Source organism: Barbatula barbatula (genome assembly GCF_947034865.1).
Source record: "Barbatula barbatula genome assembly, chromosome: 17".
Lineage (NCBI taxonomy): Eukaryota > Metazoa > Chordata > Actinopteri > Cypriniformes > Nemacheilidae > Barbatula > Barbatula barbatula.
The window spans coordinates 11,491,879-11,514,609 of NC_136780.1; the positions used below are offsets into that span (position 1 = coordinate 11,491,879).

At 41.8% G+C, this 22,731-nt stretch overlaps 1 protein-coding gene across 1 annotated transcript in view; it reads left to right on the forward strand.

Moving 5' to 3' along the window:
* Window positions 1-12,236, forward strand: part of oprl1 (opiate receptor-like 1) — a 29,448-nt gene extending 17,212 nt beyond the window's left edge. Inside the window, exons 3-4 of the mRNA XM_079479043.1 lie at window positions 4,907-5,259; window positions 10,244-12,236. Coding sequence (XP_079335169.1) covers window positions 4,907-5,259; window positions 10,244-10,764 — 874 coding nt within the window. The 3' untranslated portion in view covers window positions 10,765-12,236. The remainder of the gene's footprint in view (window positions 1-4,906; window positions 5,260-10,243) is intronic.
* The last annotated feature ends 10,495 nt before the right edge of the window (window positions 12,237-22,731 follow it).

A 22,731-nucleotide genomic window follows, 5' to 3' on the forward strand; every position in this document is an offset into this window, starting at 1 on the left:
TTATAATGTATTTCACTTCCAGATGGAAGGTTCTTTCATGACATATTGTTTAAAACTCTAAAGTAGACACATGTGATCACTGGCTTCTGGAGACAAATATGAGAAGCGATCTATCTCTTTCGCTTTTCTGACCGTTTCATCGGACATGCTCGGGCCTGACCCCAAGTTAACTTCTGGTTTGTGTTTGGCCAGTGTCTAATAATATAACTATTTGTATTTTATTAATTTTATGTTAATATTAATTTGTATTATTATTTTACTGTATAATAATTGTATTAAATAAACGATTTGTTGAATTTTGTTGTATGTTAATTTTATGAAATAAACAATTTGTTGAATGGGTCCTGTAGTTTGGGCGCATTTTTACAAACCGTTCGGGACATTGACATCGGAGGTATCGGAGTCTAGATTCAAAATATTGGAGAGACAAGTTTAGCCAAGTAACGGTTCTTCTCGATTTCTTTTGATTGTTAACAGAAATAATGTACAGGCACTCCATTGTATGTGAATGTGTACCAGAAGTTAGGTTGGGGCACAAAAGTGTGCATGCGCAGTAACGTTTGTTTATGTTGTTAAGAGGAAATCGTCTATATCTAATTCGTTGATAAATTGTTTCTGCCCACTGATTAATTTTTTCGTTTTTCATTTCATTATCAGGGAAAGTAGCTGTTATTGTTGTGTAATATTGTGATCAAAATGAGGCGTTCTCTGTAATTTTGAGCTCAATAAAACAGAATTACAGTTAGCTTCAACTGAAATATTGTATTTAATAAGCAAAGGGCAGACTTGTAACCACTGACCACTGAGTGTGTTGTTATTACTTGCTGCTTCAACTTGTCACAATAAAGTTATTAAGTCTAATAAAAACATTATTACTTGTGTCAGATCACAGAGGTATTTACCCTATATACTGCTTTGGGTGCATTTATCGCCCTATCATGCTTCTGTAATTATTAAATCTCTGTGTAAGAATGTGATGGAAACGTTTTTTATTTAGGCCTAATCATAATATGCAGCACAGTATCTGTGGAGTTCAAAACTGCACTTGTGAAAATGGCAGTATTTAGCATTTTTTATAGCAATAAATAGTTTTCCATCCATCACAATTTATGCTGACACATCAATTTGAATTGATTTAGGCATTCATTAAATCCGTTTTGTTTTTGGGTGTAGGATGATTAAAATGTCTCTACACCTGTATGACTCACAACTGGAGGAGGGATGTGTTGGTTTCTTTCTTTTTCGTCACCATACTTACTATGTCTGGCTCTCGCTGTCACAGAATGGCCTGAAAGAGACACCAGAGGATGAAGAAAGCATTATAGAATCAACTTATGACAATTTATTAGGAGACATATAGAGAGATCAGTTCTTAACATCCACCATTATTACTGAGAAACATGTAACAGATCAGTACTGCTAAACTAAAACTAAACCAGAATAAATAAAATCATACAAACTAGTAAACAAAAGAGTAAACATCAAAGTAAATCGAAAGGGTATTAGGTCAAAATAAAATATCTGATTTGGCTGTATCTGCAGCATCAGAGATATAAAGCGGGCACAGTTCCCAAATACAGATTTAACACAGTGTAGCTGTGGAGAAAGGCAGACGTGTGGTTTCCAAAAGAAGAAAAGAGTCTAAACCTCACTAATACAGTGACCACAGACTTTTACTTTAATAAGGTTACAGATATAAGAAAGAACCTTCCGAAACTTCCAAAACTCATATGTTTTACTCAATAGAAACACACACACGCACATAAAGACAGGTGCAAGTGAGGAAGAGGGCACAGTTTCATCACAGTCTGCACATATTTGATCTCACAGCCAGACTTCACTCTAAGCTCCTTGTTCATATTTCTCATCGGCTGTAACAATGTCTGTCATAATCCCAATGTATGTATTACGAAAAGTTCATTTTATTTAAACCTTTTCATACAAAGCATGCATGAGTTTGATGGGATAGTTGCACAGTGGATCATCCTATACCTCACTGTCACGAAATGGCTGTGATCAAGCGCACAAAGTATAATCCAAACTAGGACTCCAATCGATGAATAGGAACAAACAAGAGACTCTCAACCAAATGTAACAAAAGCAGACAAAGGACTCGGGAACAGACAAGGCTTAAATACAGAGTGGAACATAATTGGGATAAACAGAAACAGGTGTGGGACTAATTAACTACGACAAAACCAAAACAGAAGATAACTGTGACATGATGCCCCCTCCTAGAAAGGCGCATCGTAAAAGTCCAACTAAGGAGGAAGGGTGGGGGTTCAGGAGACGGCGTGGAGCAGGCAAGGGGCAGGTTACAGGATGGAGTCCAAAGGGAGGGGCCTTGTGCAGGAGGAGCCAGGTGAAGACCCTGAGGCTAGCCAGGGTGACAGCCTCCGGGGGTGTGGATGGAGGAGCCACGGTAGAGGTGGAAGAGCTGGTGACACCAGGGAGCCGACTGACGGAGACACAGCCGGCGGAGAAGGAGGAGCCCAGTGGGGAGAAGAGCTGATAGATAGCCAGGGTGATCTCAAAGAACCGGAGGGACCAAAGATGAAGGTGGAGCCTGATAGAGCCATAGGGGCGGAGTGATGAGGCGTGGCCAAAAGATTGGAGTTCCGAGGCGACGGATGGTCGATGACTGACAAAGAAGGAGGGATGAAGGAGCCTTGTGGAGCTGGTAAGATGACCGGAGCCAAGATGGAGTCTGGATCTCGGAGGCTCGAGGTGGCTGGCAGTTGAAGACCCAACGGCAATGCTGAGTGTGCTGAGGGCTCTTCATCGTTTGCCGTTGGCTCTGGCTGAGAGTCCATGCAGCGGGGTGATGGTTGACTGCTCTCTGGGTTGGGAGTGGGTCTGGAGATGTCCTAAGCTGGGCACACAAAAAGAGTCCATTTCTCTCCAGCATCCTCTCCACAAAGGCGGCAAAATCCTCTTTGGGACCGTCCGCTGGAAGATCGGCCTTTTCCCGCTCGAGCTAGCGATCCGGGAAGTTGGTGAGGCATGCCAGATCTAAAAAGTCCAGAGTGTGATTTTCCAACAGGTCCCTGCTCCAATCTCAGGAGCGGAATGGCACGGGAAGCCATCCGGGAGAGGCAAAAAATGCTCCAATATTTCACGTCTTAGGTCTGCTTTTCTGTCACGGAATGGCATATAATAGCTAAACAGGAACATACACAGGATACTCTCAACCAAACTTAACATAATCAAAAGCAGACAAAGAACTCAGGAACAGACAGAGCTTAAATACATAGAGAAACATAATTAGTATGAACAGAAAAAGGTGTGGGACTAATAAACTAATAATGCACACAGGCAAGGAACACAGAAGACAAAACCAAAACTGAAGATATCTGTGACAGTTGCCTTTAGTGACAAGCCATTGTATGTGGAAAATATATGTAAATATGGGAAAAATTTGTGGAAAAAATCTTAAATCTCTTGCTTCTCATGCCCTGAAGAAAGGATACATTTTATATCGCATTATTATATTATTCGTATTATTGGTACCGTATTTCACTTTTGTCTTTGTTTTTGATGCATTGATAATATTGGAAACAACCATGCCAATAAATTACTTGTTTTAGAAATTTTAAAAAGAATATTTTAAAGACAATTATAAAAATAGATAAATAGCAAGAAAGAGAGGATCAGTGTCAGTCTAAAGATGTTTTGGGACATTTAATGGCAACAGAAATGCTTTACAATACAGCAACAGATGAAACAGAAATGTCTCAAGCAAGCTCTCATTATACTTAATGTTTCACACTCTACTATTCAGCCAAACCAAAATGTATTCAGACACCTTCAACATTCCTCACATTATCACAGTTTACTCGCTATAGTTTAGAAAATGGTAATGAATTATGAAAAGAACTTAAGAGGTAAACTGTGTCCGAACAAATTAATCTTGATGATGTCAGATAACTTTTTTATGTATGTTATAAATGTATGTTTTTTTTTGTTCAGTCTGTGGTGTGAAAATGTTACATTAGCAATTAAAGAGAAAAAACACTTAAGCAAAACATGGTCAGGTCAAAGTGTCTGAATAATTTGGTCCCAAATTATTATAAATCTTACTGGTATTTCACTGCTATTTTGGTGTATAATATTTCACATTTTACTTTATTTTGCTATACTCGCTATCCGCTATAAAAAAACATCAAAAATTATATCTATTTTCTTAATACTTTTTGGTTTGACTGTATATTATTATAATAATTCACACTCGTTTATATATTATTAATAGCCTATATATTATATGAATACTGTATCAAACATGTTTGATTGTGATTATTGTTAAATTTTATGTTAAATTTGGTAAAATTACCATAATTCCAAACAAAACATTAGATTACACCACACAGAGATTTGGACAATCTTTTTATTATATGACACAATTTATATTTATATAATACAGTATTGCCACTGCAATTGCAACCGACACTTCATATAACCGACTAATTTTAGTGTTCGGAATAAGTTCATTCTTATAAGCCATCGAATGTTTTATTTCTCTTTAGACTCAGTGGGAATGAACACTAGCTGTCTGGAGTGATTCGATCATCTCTAGATTCTTTGTTCAAGCATCAAAAAACAGCTGCCAGCCAAATAATTCCTGCTTTTCATGCATTGTCATGATTCCTGTTGCATTCGTGCAGAGTGACTTGTAGGTTCGTGCTTTCAAATAAAAGAAGATTGAAAACATTGAAAAGCAAAGCAGATTTGACATGAAATGTCATTTTAATGCCATTGTTTCAGAGGGCCCGGGGAGCACCTTCGTGCTGAAATGACTAATATGTTTTCTCAGTAATACAGAGTGGATTTTTCAGGATAATGATGTTTAGCTGTTCACCCTGGTTTCATATTTCCATTCTCACACTTTCTTATTCTTTTACTTCCATAGATATACCAAGATGAAGACAGCTACCAACATTTATGTCTTTAACCTGGCGCTGGCTGATGCCTTGGTTTTGGCAACGCTACCTTTCCAGGGAACAGATGTGTTCCTTGGTTTCTGGCCCTTCGGCAATGCCCTGTGCAAGGCTGTTATCTCCATCGACTACTATAACATGTTTACCAGTGTGTTCACCTTGACCGTGATGAGCATGGATCGATACGTGGCCGTGTGCCATCCTGTGAAAGCCCTGGACATGAGGACCCCCCACAAGGCCAAGGTGGTCAATATCTGCGTGTGGGTCTTGGCCTCAGCCATCGGTGTCCCTGCTATGGTTCTTGGAAACGTGGAGGATGACAATGGTGAGTGTGTGTACAGTTATGTGAATAGATATTTTTAATCCAAATTAGTTTTTCTACAAAACAACTTTTATTACATTATTACAGGAAGTCTTGTCAATAGTTCATGTAATACGGTTAAAGGCTAGTTGATCCAAAAATTTAAATTCTGTCTATCATTCATTCACCCTTATGTTGTTCAAAACCTGTGAATGACACTTTTATCTGTGAAACACAATAGAAGATACTTGGAGAAATGTCACAGTGGTGTTCATACAATTGTTTGTGTACCAGCTTTCTTCCAAATGTATTTTTTTGTGTTCTGCAAAAGAAAGATTCAGTTTGGGTGAATAAATGATGACAAAATTATTTTTTTGTGATCTGTCTCTTTACAACCATCCTATTATAATGTCAGCATAATGGTGATCACAGCAATAATAGTAAAAAAGTTCCACGCGGAGTGAATTTCTTCACAAATCACTGCAAATACACATTAGTTTCCACTTTCCAGTAAGTTCCATATGTCCCAACATGATCACATGTCCCAACATGAGTATTCATTCGGAAATACTTCAAAATAACTTTGAAACAGTCCATAAATTCTAAACATTTATGCAGCTTTCAACAGGAGAGCAGTCGTTTTCCCACCACGGGATACCAAAGCACACCGACTAACAAATAACAGCACACTTGGGGTCTGCAGAAAACCATAATATGACAGTGTATATGTGTGTGGGTGTGTATTTTAATAATAGATGTACCATTATAAGGACATCCAGGGCGTATTATTCAGCAGTTATCAGATTGTTTAGACTTAATTGCTCAGTACTCTGTTTTCAAAGCAGAACCGTAGTTGCTCCAGAAAGCCCTTTACTCCCCGTGGCTTTGACTTCTTAATAATCATAACATGTTTTTATTGAATGTGGTGTATTTTCTGTAAGAAATCATGAGAGGGGTGTTAATTGCATCAGCAGAAAACAGCTTTAACACCATAGAGAGGATATGCATTGATGTGTGTTTGTTAGGTAATTCTGATTCGCTTCTCATTACTGTAATGATGATTGTTTAAAGGTCCAATGTGGAATTCTTGGAGGTCTACTGACAGAAATTCAATATAATATACATGACTACAGTATGTCTTCAAAAGTGTATAAATAACTTAGATAATGAATCGTTATGTTTTTTATTACCTTAGAATGAGCTATTTCTATCTACATACAACGCAGATCCCCTTGGGCTACATGGAATTCATCATGTTGTTTCTACAGTAGACCTAAACTACTCTACATAGCGTTTCATAAATACTCAATCTCCTTCTGCAAAGAAGCGAAAAACGTGGCGACATCTTAGTGCTGTGCAGCCACCGTAGTGTTTTGAAAGAGAGGGGCAGTGGTGCAAAAATTGGGTATGCCGTAAAGGTGGTGCATGGGGGCCGCCATTGTGCCAAAATATTACGTGACATTTTTTCATAACATTTTATTATATAATACGTTACTTACATATTAGAAATTCATTACAGAAGACATTCATTACAGAAGAAAATATTTTTTATTGCCCTTTATAGTAATTGTGTGCGTTTTATTGATGTTTTACACATTAATTTAGCAAAAAACACTGCACAGTGCACAATGAACTTTACATCGTATCTGATGTTGTTTGTGAGGACCGTGATAGTGCAGCGCCTCTAAACCAAACTCTTTTGCACTGTGTTTCGCCAACACCTTCAGCTTGAATTGAGGTGTTTTAGATTCAGATTTATTTCTGAAGAGAGAGCTTCAGAAATTGGATCTTTCAGTCGTACCTGACGGCCGATAGGTTAGAATATAGCTTAATATTGGAAGCAAATAATAGCTGTCTGTTACCGCTGAATGTTACTGCTCGCGTGACGTGTCTGCTTCCCCACAAAAACTCCAGTTATAAAAAATTTGTTTAGAATTAATTTTACATGCTGTATATAATAAACTCAAAGTAAGCGTTCAGTGCGCCTACAATTCCTTTCCACGTTATTTTGCTTTCACCTGTAGCATGTAGCATGCTTCTTTGTTACAAACTAAAGTATCAGACGTTGCTTTCAGCAAACAGAAAATACTAAACAAATGTATTCTCATTGGGTGGGCAAGACATTTAGATGGGCTCAGCCCACCCCTGCCCATGCCTATAGCCGACCCTGGTCATATGTGATACTTTGGCCGATCGGCCCTTATCTGGTCAACACGTTTTCACTTCTAAAGTAATCCATTATTCACGATGAGTCTATTAGATGCTGAAGCGTAAAGTCCATAAGCAAATGTCCAGTCAGTGTAGATGGTAATTCCATGTTCTGTTTTTCTTCAACATATCAAAGAAACAAAAAAGCAAATAAATAAAGCACTTAAGAGAAGGATTTACACCCTCTAAGAATGCAGTTAATAATGATGATTATTAACTGCATATGATCAGCAAACTGAATTACATTGTGCGCACTGTTCTTTGCATTGCAGCCAGATAGTTTTTTTATGTTTCATTTTACATTTTTACAAATATACAGATGCCAACCAGTTGGAGGCCTATTTTTGATGTACTGACCTCCAGGAATGCATACAAATCCACGAAGGAGATAAACTGCATTATTTATTAGTTTATCTCTGGGTTTATAGCTCAGGGAACACACTGAAGTTCCACTTATATTTTAAGTATCATTGCTTTTGAAGTTTCTTCCAAAACTGTTATTGCCAAAATAAAATGGACTCAATTGAAATGATTGTTGTTGTTGAGATTCCTCATTACATTGTTAAAAGAGTAAATGGATTGATTTTTCTCCATTTAATCTCACTGCTGTCAAAAAAAGATTTCGTTTTTGCAGTTAGGGCAACTGGTGTATCTCACCGCAGTTGCTCCCAATTGCGTCAGAGAGCACCCTTAGTTTCAGGCCATTGTAATGCAAATTACAAAATTGTACATATTGTAGCTTAATACATGTTATAAAATGGTCAGTTCTGGTGCTTGATTCTGATTGGCTGAGCCGAGTTCCAGGCCATTATAAAAAAAACTATTTATAACGGCTGACCACATTACATAGCCATAATATTACCGTTTCATAAAAGCAATAATTTATTTATAATATTGCTTTAATATTCTACAAAACACAAGAGAAGAAAGCTCAGTTGACAAAGAAAACCCTGTAGAAAGCAGTGCTAATGAGAAAGGGTTAACCATGCATTCCTCCATCTTAAAGGGATAGTTCACCCAAAAATGACAATTCTGTCATAATTTCCTCCTGTCATTTTAAACCTGTATGACTTTCTTTCTTCTGCAGAACCCAAAAGAAAATATCTTGAGGAACGTAACCGAAAAATGGCGCTACCCATTGACTTGCATTAGTGGTGTGGCTATACAATAGAAATGAATGGGTACCGCTGTTGTTTGGTTATCAACATTCTTCAAATATATTCTTTTGTGTTCTGCAGAAGAAAGAAAAACATACAGGTTTGAAATGACATGAGGTTGTTTAAATGATGACAGAATTTGTATTTTTGGGTGAACTAGCCCTTTAATTTTATCCCTTCGTGGTTTGGCAACCGCAAATTTTTATTTATTGTTACTATTTTGCAACATTTATATTAACAAAACCAACAGGACTATAAAACACGAATGGGATCAGTTTGTAAATTGTCTCAGATTATTTTCATTAATATGTTTAGCTTTTGCACAACAAAAGGTCTTAAAAATGTATGTACCTGTACTGTACATGGTTTGCTTTTGATTAATTTATAAAGCCAGGCTATGAAAAAAGAATATTTAAAACGGATTCTGGGATTTCTTCAAAGCGTGGTCAGAGTTTCAGATGAGAACACAGGTATATGTTGAAGCGTCATGCCAACTTAAAACAGGAGTTCTGCTGAGATACAGGTGAGAAAGCACCTCTTGGCACCGGTAATTGACATCTGTTCCATGGGAGTGCAGATAGAGAACTTTCTCAAAGAATGGAAAGGCTTTTAATGTTGTCTGAGGCTGCTGTCAAAAATGTCAAGAGGAGTGGCAGAGAAAAAAATATTAACTGTGAAAACATCATTTTCTCTAAAGGGCATGTTGATAAAAAGCTCTTAGGGCCGATTCACAATTCGCGTCTTAAAAACCCACAGTGTGTCCACGGCACTCTGAAAAGTTGAACTACTTTCATCTTGATGCGGCGCTGACGCGCCTAGAAAAATGTGCGAACCACATGCACGTCACGACCGGGGCACAAAAGATGCGAAATGTGCATCACCCCTTAATAAGCTCAATGTTGTGGACGGACCTCTGCAAGGGATTTATTATTTACAGCATCAGCAGTTGTAGATTTGATAACAGCTTCCTTTTACATGAGTGCAGATATTTTCTGATGAGTTTTTTACGATTTTATTATTTACTGCCCCTTTAGAAATGTGAATGCTTGATAAAAATGTTCACATTCATTTTATAGCGTAAGACACCAATGCACGCTTGAAAATACAGTAGCACTGCAACACATTTCAATAATTTTTCGGCAAAAACACGTGGTGAATCCTCTACAGTACTCAAGTTGTACACAAGAGAAAATAGTTTTCACACAGTTTAGCTAATTTGTGTAAGTTCTTTTGTGAATTAGGTGCTAAAACAATTGGGGACAGCATGTGCAAGTAAATGCTGGGTGCAATATTAGATTCTATCTCAAAGGGATAGTTCTCCCCAAAAATAAAAACATATTTTTATTTAACCTCATGTTCAAAATCTGTATTTGACTCTTTCTTTTGTGGAACACAAAGACGATATTTTGAGAAATTGCTTTTTGTGTCAATACAATGGAAGCATTCTTACGTTTGTGTTCTGCAGAAGAAAAAAAGTCAAACAGGTTTGGAAAGACATGAGGGAGAGTAAATGATGAAAGAATTTTCTTTTTGGGTAAGATCTCACTTTAAAGGAATGCGCCTGGACAGGTTTGAGAGGCACTGACTTACTCCATTGAGCATAATCGCCCATATTTAAAGACATATTTTTTCTTTCTCATCAGGTATCGAGTGCATCTTGGTCCTGCCCGACCCGCGCAGCTACTGGGACCCAGTGTTTGGTATGTGCATCTTCCTCCTCTCCTTTCTTGTTCCCGTGGCGATCATCAGCGTGTGCTACAGCCTGATGTTGAAACGTCTCCGCAGCGTCCGCATCCTTTCAGGGTCCAAGGAGAAAGACCGCAACCTTCGGCGCATCACGCGCATGGTGCTGGTGGTGGTCGCCGCCTTTGTGGTGTGCTGGACGCCCATTCAGATCATGGCCCTGGCGCCGTCGCTGGGCTTCAACCTGGGCAGCGTTCAGGTGGTGTTCATGCATTTCTGCATCGCCCTGGGCTATGTCAACAGCAGCCTGAACCCCGTCCTGTACGCATTCCTCGACGAAAACTTCAAACGTTGCTTTCGTGAATTCTGCCACCCATCGCCGTTTGGCCTTGACATGCAGCAGTCAGGCCGTATGCGCAATATTGCACGCGAGGTGACCTACAACTGCAAGACTTCGGATGGGAAGAGTAACCCTGCATGACTAGGCGTGGAGCTGCCCCTGGTCAGCCCTGAGCCACAACCCAATCCAGGGTCAGGAAACTCAAACTCTGAGCTCACTCAGATTACAAATCTCTAGCACCACTGTTCCCTCCGCCATGGGGCTGAGGGAAAAGGTTGGGCTTGGAGTAAGGGTGGAGTCAAGTTAAATGACACACCCTTTTAGGGACAAAGGGGCTCACTTTACAGTGTCTACATGACTTACTGTATTTTGTTCTTGTTGAAGAATTATTACACTTTGTTGTTAAATGTTGCAGACTTGTATAGATGCTTTTGTGTCGTTCTTTATAACGTTTCTATTGAAAGGTAGGACTGTAGGATTACATGGCCTTATACAATCAAAACCTAATGGTTTCACGTATCTGCCCCTTTTCGTGATATTGCCAAGTGTTGGACTGTACTAAGTACATCATTTAATGTATGTTTTATACTATATATTATGTAACCATATACAGTTATGACACAAAAGCTGAAACTACGGAGACTTGTAAAGCCTGTTTGTTATTTTCAAGAAAGTTGCTATTTTTCTTGATTCCACTGTACAAAAAGCAAAAATATTTGATATTATGTATGTTTGGTAGCACAGATTCAAGTTTAAAGAAAAACATTTGTACAGAAACGAAAAAGTATTGCAAAACAGTTGCTGTGTTGTTCTATAATATACAATATGTGCATACAATGAAGTCAGTCACTTTTGAGGCTTAGCATTGTTGATGTCGGTTAGCATTACCTCCACAAACTTCTTGAATGTTTTGGGCTCGGCTCTACATCTTGCTTGGTATACATACGGACTCTCGGCTAAAGAGACACACGAGAAAGAGCCTGCACTACTGTATCATGGGTTTACGTCAAAGACCATTGAATGTGAAAAGACTACAAATACACCAAATGTAAAAGATATATAAAGTGTCAGTGAAATAATAGAGATATTGTACATTTCAGTGCTACTTGATATTGTGTTTGTTTCTTGACTTGTTTACACGCTGCATTGACTGGCTGATCATTTACCTGCATATTTATTTACTGATGGGATCATATTCTGATGGACTGAAATGAAACCCCATCTTGTGCTGTTGATGTTTACAAAGCAACTATATGGAAATATTGTCTCCTCTATTAAAGAGCAGTTATCAAAATGAGCTTCTGTTGTTTGCTCAGAGTTGAAGTCAAAGGGCAAGATAAAAATAGGTTAAAGCATAAATGTAATCACAAAACAGGGGGTGCCAAAGGTCCGAGTGCACTATTTAGAATGTTTTTATTTCATTCGGATTTCTAATTAAATACACGTTTTGCATTTCCAATTATATTTTTATACTATTGTTATTATTATTTAAAGAGCTACAGTGATGACATGATTGTGTATGCAAAATCCGGAAGCGAGTTATCATATTAGCACTTCTGGTAACATAAATGGGTTTTTAGGTCAAATGTCTAAAATAAAATAAGGTCTGTGGTAAACAAAAACTCATGTTTTATTCTACACAACATTCTAACATAAAACACACCAGTAATGACCCGCCCGTGAAATTTAAAGCTCTACCGTGTCTTAAGATTGCAGTTGCTAAAACAAGTTGCTAAATAGTGTACGGCTACAGATGTTGTCGGGGGCGTTAAAAGTCATCACGCATACAAAATCTCACAAAAATAATCAACATGGACACAAATCTCAAAAACGTGCTTTGTTTGTCATAGGCTTGGTGGTGTTGATTTCGTGTGGCCGTGGTGTAGTCTGTTGTAGCCTCATGTTAGCTTTTTGTTTCGGCCAATTGACCCTTCACAAAGCCCGCCCCCTTTTGCTATGTCCGACATTATAAAAGAATATTTATAGTGAAATAATCATTCGTAAAAAAAAAATGACGTGTAATATAATAAGTCTGCAATATGCATTTGAATATATTAAAGATGTGAAAGTGACTCGGAATAAAGTAAACAAAATAAAGATCGAAGCTCTAGCCTAATGTACTGGGCTTGCTGTAACGACACAACGTCCGGCTGGCGCCATTACTTCCTTACACGCTTAGACAACGGGTGATACTGTGATTATCAAATTTGACCTTCAATACAATTCTGGCAGTGTTGATGAGACACAGTCTTTCAGCGCAGATCATATGACAGTAAGTCTGTGAGGGGAAACTCCGGACAAGTCTTCTTGTATGAGTCTGTTTCAAGAAGTCTTTATTGTTGTACATTATGAAAACTAAGATTACACACCGTGACAAGACTTTTATAAGGGATCATGTCTAGCAACAATCGCGAAGGACTTTTTAAAACTGCAGGTTTATAATATCGCCGTTCTTATTGGTCCGGTCGCCTGTCAATCCAACACCGTGCAAAGGGTCAATTCTATTTAGGCTTTAAAAGTAACAAATGTAGAGTTTATTTGTAGAGATTATTTTGATAGACAAAACGTGTATGTGTCACAAACCCTTATTAATCACAGAGCTTATTTTTTGCAATCATCCAAAAGCCTGGCAAAAATCTGCCTTTGGGTAGAACTGATCCAGGTAAGCCTACAAAAATATGTCATCCCTGCAACGATTCACTTCAACATGAATCTCCAGGTTTTGCAGAAATTTGTTGAGTGCATGTTCCTGATGAACTTCTGTGAACTTAACTTGTTTTTTGGTGAAAGTAAAGGAGTTAACAATGTAACAAAATGTATTATTCTTGTATGTAATCTTATATTTTTATCTTTATGAACTTTATGTTCATTTTCGTTGGGGTTCCACTGTATTTACTGCATAACACTGTAAATTGTGATTTGAAATCCATCCTTCCTACTGGTAGATTATAAATACAATATGCTGTGGATGTTCTCATCTTTAAAAGGATATAATTGGATAATATTGGTTGGGTCATGAATCTCAGCTAATAAACAAAATTACATTTACATTTATTCATTTAGCAGACGCTTTTATCCAAAGCGAATTACAGAGAGTTCAGGGAGCAAAAAGCGATATGTCATAAAAGAGCAATAGTGCAATGGTGCTAATTCAAAGTTACTTGTTTAAAAAAAAGCCAGACAAATACCCGTGGAGAGCAAGAGTTAGTATTTTTTTTTTCATTCGTCTGTCAAGTATTCACAGAAGAGACAAATACTTTGAATGTATACTTGATGCCTTTGCACAGCATGTTACTGACAGGGTTTCATTTCACATATTTTGTATTGGTTTGTTAGAGAGAACAGAGCTACGCATGTGAATGGGTTCTTTAAGGTTTGCAAGAACTAATCTTATACTGGTCACTGGATTGTGTCTTTAGTGCAAAACAATTTGCTTGTGTATACAGTGGTGACAGAACCACTACAATTCTCTGGTTCTCTTACCATAGATAGAAACAACTTCTCTGACAGCCCAGATTCTTAACCATTAACCCTGTTCAGGGTGAAATTCATACATTACTTAACATAAATCCAGTTCAGCTTGTATACAGTGTAACTGCTCTCAGTTTAGCCTGTATGCTTAATACTTAATGCGTATATTAGCTTCAATGCAGCAACAGACTAGGGATAAATAAATAAAGTTTCCCCTTTGAAATTACTTTGCTCTTGCAGGTAAAACAGCTGTTCCAGCTATCTGTGGGTCACAGCCCAAACATGTACCCCGAATACTCCCGACCAAACAAACAATCCCGTTTCTAAAATGAGACACATGCCCAACTCCGGCATGCGGTCTTGTTGCATTTCATCAATATTTTATGTTTTCATTTCCGTTGCCATGGCAACATGACTTCTCATCCCCATCTTATTACCAATTTCGGTATGGACATGGGGAACATTTCTGAAAATTTATGGGTCTATGATATAAGACATAAGAAGTGGGTCTTTACTGTTTTTCTCAAGAATATAATCTCCAAACAAATTTAAACTCATTTTTTATTTGTATTTTACACAGCATATCATTTTCAGTGTAATTACAGACTCCATTTTAGACGCTGCACTACAATATATTATAATATGTTTCAGGTTGCACAAGCACGTGTTATTTAGCTGTCGTATTATTACAGATATGTTGAAACAAGACTAAGGATTTGCCCAAATTCAGGCTTAAGTGCATCAGACAGTTCAGGCACTGATGTTGGGCAATAGAGGTTCCCTTTCTGTCGGTCTCTCGACGTTGTGTCGAATCGACAGATGGGGTTCGCCCCTGAGAACCTATCATCTTCTGACTATTTTGAAAAGGCCAATGAAATTGGCGAATGAAGTTTGCATGCCGGGCTCCGCCTCCGGATATCCGGGTATAAAAGGGGAGCCGGCGTGCAGTACACTCATCGAGGGTGCAGTACACTCATCGAGGACGGGGACGGACACAGTGGTTGCCGCAGGTCTTCGGGGGTCCGACCACTATGGCAGCACTGCGGGCGGATGGCTATTCAGACGTTGCGGCACGGTGGCTATGTTCTGTCAAGATCCAGCCACCACCTCGTTTGCTTCCCGTTCTGTGACCGCAGCGGCTACGTCCCTCCCACGGTGGCTGGGTTGGACGATGTCCACATCAGTGGCCCGGAAAGACGCCTCGGACTCAATCTTGCGCAGGTGGGCGATGTCGAGAAAGGCCACTTTCCCGACTCCCCTCTCGCAAGGTCGGCTGATTGGTGGCGCTGTAAAGGACTGCTTCAGCAGTCTTTTGACAGTGTAGAAACAGACCGGCCTGCTGTGACCGTGCCGCCTTGCGGCTGTCGAGGTCTCGCACGTGGTCTGCCCCGGCCGCCTTTCGGCTGTTGAGGTCTCGCACGTGGTCTGCCACGGCCTTCTCCAGCGTCGACTCCGGTTCTGGTGCCCCGCAGGTGGCCCCCCGGAGGAAGACGTCGAGAGTAGGACCACCTAGAGAGATTGAACCATCGGGCCCGACCCGGCCTTGGTCGCTGGGTGGTCGGACTGGGGCGGTCCCTGCCACGTCCCAACACCTTCTGGGCCCCTCCGGGGGCCTAGTGCCCGCCTTCTCACAAGGAGAGGTCTCTCTCTGGGTCCCACTTGCAGCCGCGCTCACCCTCTGAAAAATGGTGTTCGGCAACTCGACGTTGCGTCGTGGCGGCACGCAATGGCGAGTATAAAGCAGCCCTCAGCACTCTCGCTTCGACGGTGCGTCGAGCTGCGCCATCACCTGGCAGGTGATTTAGCGGAGCTGTTCCCCCCGGGTGGGACCAGCAATGCTAGTCATTGAACCAACCCCCGCGGGTTGATGAAGCAGATCGTAGCCCCCCCTGTGAGGTCCCTGGGTGCTTGGTTAGCATTTCAAACCATCACAGTGGCTGGGAGTGTGGTCCGTCTCGGCAATCGATCCAGTTCGCCAGACCTCCGCCGGACTTCGGGCATCCTCTAACCTCAGCAGAGGCAGGGATGTTCCTGTGCTCCAGGCCGGGGCTGCCACCCCTGTAGCGAAGGCGATCGAACCGTCCCCTCGGCCGAGATGTCCAGTGGCTTCTACAGCTGCACTTTATCATCCCCAAAACCAGGGGTCGCTGCATACCTTGAGCAGCACCTTGAAAGGGTGCCGTTCCGGAGGCGCAGAAGCGTGTCCTGGTGTCTGTCAGACGCCAGTAGTGGTTCATGACAACTGACCGCATACTCTCATGTCCAGTTTCCCTCGGCACTGTCGAGGGGCTGGCATGTCAGTAACGGATCAGCCGGGAAAAAGAGCAGCTCTCCCTGGAGCAGAGCTCCCCTTTTCCTGGTAGAGAACTCAACACTGTCTCCATGACGGCGTGCTCGCTCTCGAGCACGCACAGTCAGTGCTGAGCTGCTTGAACTTTCAGGCAGCAGCCAGCGGTCCCCTGAAATCAGTTTCAGAGGCTCCTGGGCATGGTGTCCTCGGGGGTGGCCTGTCCCCCTCGGGTTGACGCACATGGGACCGCGACAGCACTGACTACAGAGATGAGTTCCCTGGAGAGCGTGGCGCACTGGCAGTAGGCGTATCATCATTACGCCTGCTGCCGTCGCATCCTAACCCTCGGCAGGTCTTGAGGCCGGTCGTGGTAACGACAGACGCCTCCCTACGGGGTGCGGGTGCGGTGTGCATCGGGCGCGCAGTGTCGGGTTGCTGGACGGGCCCCCGCCTGCGTTGGCATATCACTGCCCTCAAGTTGCTAGCTGTCCTGCTTGCACTGATAAGGCTCCGGCCTCTCGTGCAGAGCCAGCATACTGGCTCGGACAGCACGACCGGCGTAGCGTACTAAACCTCAGGGTGGCATTCGCTCACTGCAGTCATCGCAACTTGCCCAAACGCCTCCTCCCGTGGAGACAGCAGGTGGCAAAGCCCCTGCATGTCACACGCCCACAGGGTGTCCTGAACCAGACAGCCAAGCGCTCTCTCGTCAGTTGACACCTCGTGGGAAGTGACGACTCCACCCCTGGTGGAGATAGCAGGTGGAAAAGCCCCTGAATGTCACACACTCACCGGGTGTCCTGAACCAGACAGCCAAGCAATCTCTCCTCAGTTGACACCTCGTGGGAAGTGACGACTCCACCCCTGCGGGCCGGCTTGGGTGTGGTTTGGGCGGGCACAGGGGGACCTGTTGCCTCCCTGAACACCACCCAGTACCGCTGGGCACTCCCTGGACGAGCCCCCCCCCTCGACACGGAGGCCCTAGCGCGCAGCTGGCCGTGGGACAAGCGGAAGTACGCTTCCCCCCAGTGAGCCTCATTGCGCAGGTCCTGTGCAAGGTCTGGGAAGGGAGTATCAAGTGCTGCTAGTTGCGCCTTACTGGCCCAACTACACTTGGTCCTCGGAGCTAATACTCCTGACGACAACTCCCCCTGGCCAAATCCTCTGGCGAAGGGCCTACTCGCAGGGGATGGGCACGTTGTGGCATTCGAGCCGGACCTTTGGGTCTGGCTCCTGGATGGGACGAGGAGTTCCTGGATGATCTACCCCCCACAGTGGTGGAGACTATCACTCAGGCAAGGGCCATGCCCACAAGGCTGGATGCCTTTAAAGTGGCGCCCCTTCTCGTCCTGGTGCTCTTCTCGAGGAGAAGACCCGCGGAATTGCCGGGTATCAAGCTGAGTTATTACATATAGCTCCAACCGGACCTAGTGCCCCACACGTAGTAACCCCCCACTAGGGTGGTTCCGTCTGAGATGTCGTCATGAGGTCGTTCCCCGTGTGGCAACCCATGACCTCCCCCAGGTGACATCCACCTTGCGGCATTCCGCACATACCTCCCATGAGTTCTCCCCTATTTGGTGAGACCATGCTGGTGTCTCCACTGTATTCCCCCCTATGGTGGGAAGTGGTCTCCGTAGCGCACGTCCACATTGAGGGAACAGCGCTTACCCAGTAGCCCTACGGTACTGGACGGCTTCTCGTTTAGAGAACAAGGCCTCCGTCTGTGGTGGCCGAGGGCAGGGGCTACTCATCTTTGCCAAAAACTCTGGGAGCCCCTGCCTGCCCACTGGAAGGTTACAAATTTCGCGATAGCGCTCACGTGTGGCTCGCCCAGGCCGGTCAACGTCGCTTCGCTAGAGATTGTGACGCGGCTTAGTGCTGTGGCGTTTTCAATAGGAACCCCATCTGTCGGTTCGACACAACGTCGAGAGACCGAAAGAAAGGGAACGTCTCGGTTACGTATGTAACCTCTGTTCCCTGATGGAGGGAACGAGACGTTGTGTCCCTCATGCCACAACACTAGCCGTCCGCTGCAGCGATCGTGAGATGCTCCCAGGCTCGTCAGCACAAAAGGTGAATGAATGAGCACGCCGACTCCCCTTTTATACCCGGATATCCGGGGGCGGAGCCCGGTATGCAAATTTCATTCGCCAATTTCATTGGCCTTTTCAAAATAGTCAGAAGATGATAGGTTCCCAGGGGCGAACCCCATCTGTCGGTTCGACACAACGTCTCGTTCCCTCCATCAGGGAACAGAGGTTACATACGTAACCGAGACGTTTGGTTCACAAGTTGAGTTCAAATTCCTCCCAAAGGGTGTTTGACGGGGTTCAGGTCTGACCAGCCAAGGTTTGTGCAGACCAACTAAGGTTCTCCACACTAGGCTTTGTTCATTATTTCTTTATGACTTTGCACAGGGATGTGGGCAGTGTCTGTTGAATTTATTATTTTAATCAGTTTGCTCTCTTTCGAGTTTCTACGAATAAATGCAAATATTAAACAAAGATTAGAAAAGATTTTAATTTGGAATGTGGAGGAAACAGTTACCACAAAGTTTGGAGCACACAATTTTCCACAATGTCATTTTTATGCAGCAGCATTATGGTTTAGAATTTAAGGACATTTAAAGTGGGCGTGCACAAACCTTTCACATGTTAGATTCCCTGCTCAAAGTGTCTACAAGGCTAAATCTTCCATGGGACTTGTACGTGCGTGTTGAAAATCACCACCCCTCAAATTTGAGACTTAATTAGACTCTAGTTTATTTATGGCCCCTTTTTATGACCTGTTCAAGCTCTCTTGATCTCTCCGAATCATTACGGTGGTAACAAGCAACCTTCACGAATGCTTTAATTAGAAGCTTGGATCTGGCCACCTGCCTCACTAGGTAATGATTTCACATTTACTCAAGTTTGCTTTCTTGTGTATGATGATGGTTGCGTGCAATACGTAAAATCATGGCTGTATGATGATATACATACAATCTCAGTATATACAATTTCAAAATCTACCAGCTGCTTGCATTATTCTCTCCTCTCTGTCTCTTTTTGTTTCACTTTATCTCTCTGGTGTGCTTTGATGATGTGTAGATCGTTCCCCCCCAGGGTTACATTCCAAACGTCAACATCAAAGCTGTCATGATTCTGCCGCATCATGTCATGTATCTCTTGGTTTAGTGGCAGGATCATGACAGAATCTCATGTTTTGTGTGGAGAGAGGTATTTATGGCCCTTTTGGCCTTCCATTTCCGCCCGGTGCATCATTCCCAGTGGAGCCAGGTATTTTCGTTCGGTGGAGCTGGGCATCCCGCCCGGTGCAGCCGGCCATTCCAGCCCGCGCTACCCAGTTCGTGTCTGCCGGCGCTACCCAGTTTGTGTCTGCCGGCGCTACCCAGTCCGTGTCTGCCGGCGCTACCCAGTCCTTGTCTGCCGGCGCTACCCAGTCCGTGTCTGCCCTTGTTTGGACTTACCCTGTTTGGACTGTTGTGGGCCCCTTCCCTTGGACTCTTGTGCTTCCCCGTTTGGTTTATTGGATTGTCATGTTTCCTTGTTGTTGCAGTTGTCACATTCTGTCTTGACTTGTTTGTGCCTTGTGGAGCATCAGGTTGCTGCTCCTTAAGGAGGGGCTTCTGTCATGATTCTGCCGGATACTGTCATGTTTCTGGTTTAGTGGCAGGATCATGACAGAATCTCATGTTTTGTGTGGAGAGAGGTATTTATGGCCCTTTTGGCCTTCCATACGCTCTCTCCGGTATCGTGTCTGTTCCCATCCTCGTTACCTCGTAAATGCATCATGCCCTACACCTGTTCCCCTCTTGATTTGGTTCCTTATTTAGTGATGTGCCTGCTGTCTTGAGCTGGTTCATTTTTATTCGTGTGGTGAGTTCCTGTTCGGTGTAGTTTAGTCTAGTCCAGTTATATGTATTTAACTCATGTGTTGTCTTGTTTAGATAGTTTATCCTGTTTCTATGTGATTGTTACGTCTCCCTATTAAAAATGTCTAGGAGAAGAAACAGGGTCAGTAACATGTGTATTGAAAAATAAATTGAAATGAAATAAATGAACGGGTTCAGTTACTGAAGAATTATGTGATGCGATGAAACAGGCAGAGACAGATTTGAATTAATAATTATTTTAGTAAAAAAATAATATTTACGGAAAGTATACTCAAATAGTAAACAAAGACATGGAACACAAAGCGAGGGACTAAGAGCGGAGCTAAAGCAAAGAAATCAACAAAACAAAACATCAACTAACTTATTGAAATAAAGTTCTTAACTATCTTAAAAATAAAGACAGAAATAAACACCTTACGCAACTAAGCTACGCTAACTAACAAACATAAATACATGAGGTAGCATCCGCTCCTTACCTGGTGTGTATTTACAAACTTAGATTCTAACGTGTTGTGTTATGTAGGTCACGTGACATGCTACTGTCCCATAACTCTGAGCCCAAGGTTGTGAATGATCAGTAGATGCACGTCCTAACAAATCCAAACTTAAGATTGTAATCAAAAGGAAACCCTCAAAACAAAGTGTCATCAAACAAAACATCAATCTGAGAGGCTAGCAACAAAACAACAAGAATGCCAAAGTAAACGAAATAAATCTATTTCCCCCCTCTCCCATTCTTTGGTCACTTCCGGGTCTTTATACAGGGAAGGTGAGCTCCGATTGGTTCTTTGGCAGGGATGTTTGATGATGATTGATGTGAAGACCAACCAATCGTGAACCTAAGAATTAATGACAGCTGAGAATGATAAAGAGAACGAAAAAGAAAACAACCAACATACATAGCGGACGTAACAGTGATGTTTATGTAACCCCCTGTGGGTTTTTGTTTTCTCTTATTATTAAATATCTGTTAACCCCTTACCCGCTGTCTGCACCTGGGTCCTCTGTCCGTGTCTCACCTTCCCGTGATCATGACACTATGCTGTAGCAAGCAGCAAACACCATTAAGCTTGTGAGCCCTGTGCGTGCCCAAATAAGAATATGCTTATCAATGCACGGTCATGTGCTTATGTCCTGTTTTGTACAATATGCCCTGTGTCAGTTAGCATTGAAATCTGATAATTCCATGCCATGAACCACCATCACACACACTGTAAATGTACTGTAGATTTAATTACTGCTTGATACTGCTTTAATAAAAATTAAAACACTTTTGAGATTCAAAATGAGCAAGAAGAGACTGGCATTTGCACAGCAAAAGCATTTTTGTCCTGTTTTCTATTAAAAATACTTAAAACTTCTTAAATTACGATACATTCACATTACAAAAAAGTGACCTAAGACATTTAATCTTGTTTTTTGAAAGAAAAATATGTAAACTGTAAAGTTTGCTTAAAACAAAATTGATAATTAAATCTACAGTACAAAACTACAGTTCCTGGCAACCCTGCCGCGAAATACAGCAAAGTATTACAGTACAGTTGTCTTTGGTGTTTTTATACCCTTTTTGACTGAACATTGAGGTTTAATAATGAGTCTTTTGGGTTATATTATTATGCATGCACACATACAAATACAAAATGTCTCGTCTAAAGTAATATTTCCTCTGTTGCTCCGTAATGTGCTGCATCTCTCTCTGTCTCTCTCTCTCTCTTCTCTCTCTCAATCTCACAAACACACATACTGTATACTCCAATATTGCAATTTTTTTTCATTTAAAAGGTTAATCTCATTTAAATTCACTGCACACACACAGATTTCACTGTTTTATTCAGGGTAATTTTAATACATTTCAATTCAATAGATATATGATTGATGTTCGTCCTGTTAAAAACAGCATATGATGGATAGGTATGTTATGAAGCATTGTAGCTGGTTTGATTGATTTAATCATTTTTAGAACTTTCTTTTTTCTTCTTTCGACCAATGTTTGCAGCGTATCCTGTCGTATGTAGTTGTTTTAACCCTGCTATTCCCTCTCTTTATCTAGCTGAGAGGATTTTAGACCCTTGGTGAAGGAGAGAACATCTCTCACAAACACATTCATTGTGGTGATTATTTATTTTCCCTTCTGTTTAGGTTTCCAGCTGTTGACTATTTACTAGTTACTGTACGTTTGGCTCAGACCTTTCAAGCGACCACTCACGCAGAGACGTAAAAGCCACCACTTTGTCTCCTGCAAGCAAACATTGATGGCAGTCAATTTTTCTCTCCTTTTCCTGTTTGCACTATGTCTGTCTAATGTCAAATTACTGTCAATGAGGACCCCGTCTCACTCCACCTCTGAATGCTTTTCCACCTCAGGTGTTACTGCTTTACAATTGCCAAGTGAGTGAAATATCAAAGCAGTAGGTCAGAGAGCCAGTCTCCTTCATTTTGACATGCTTTA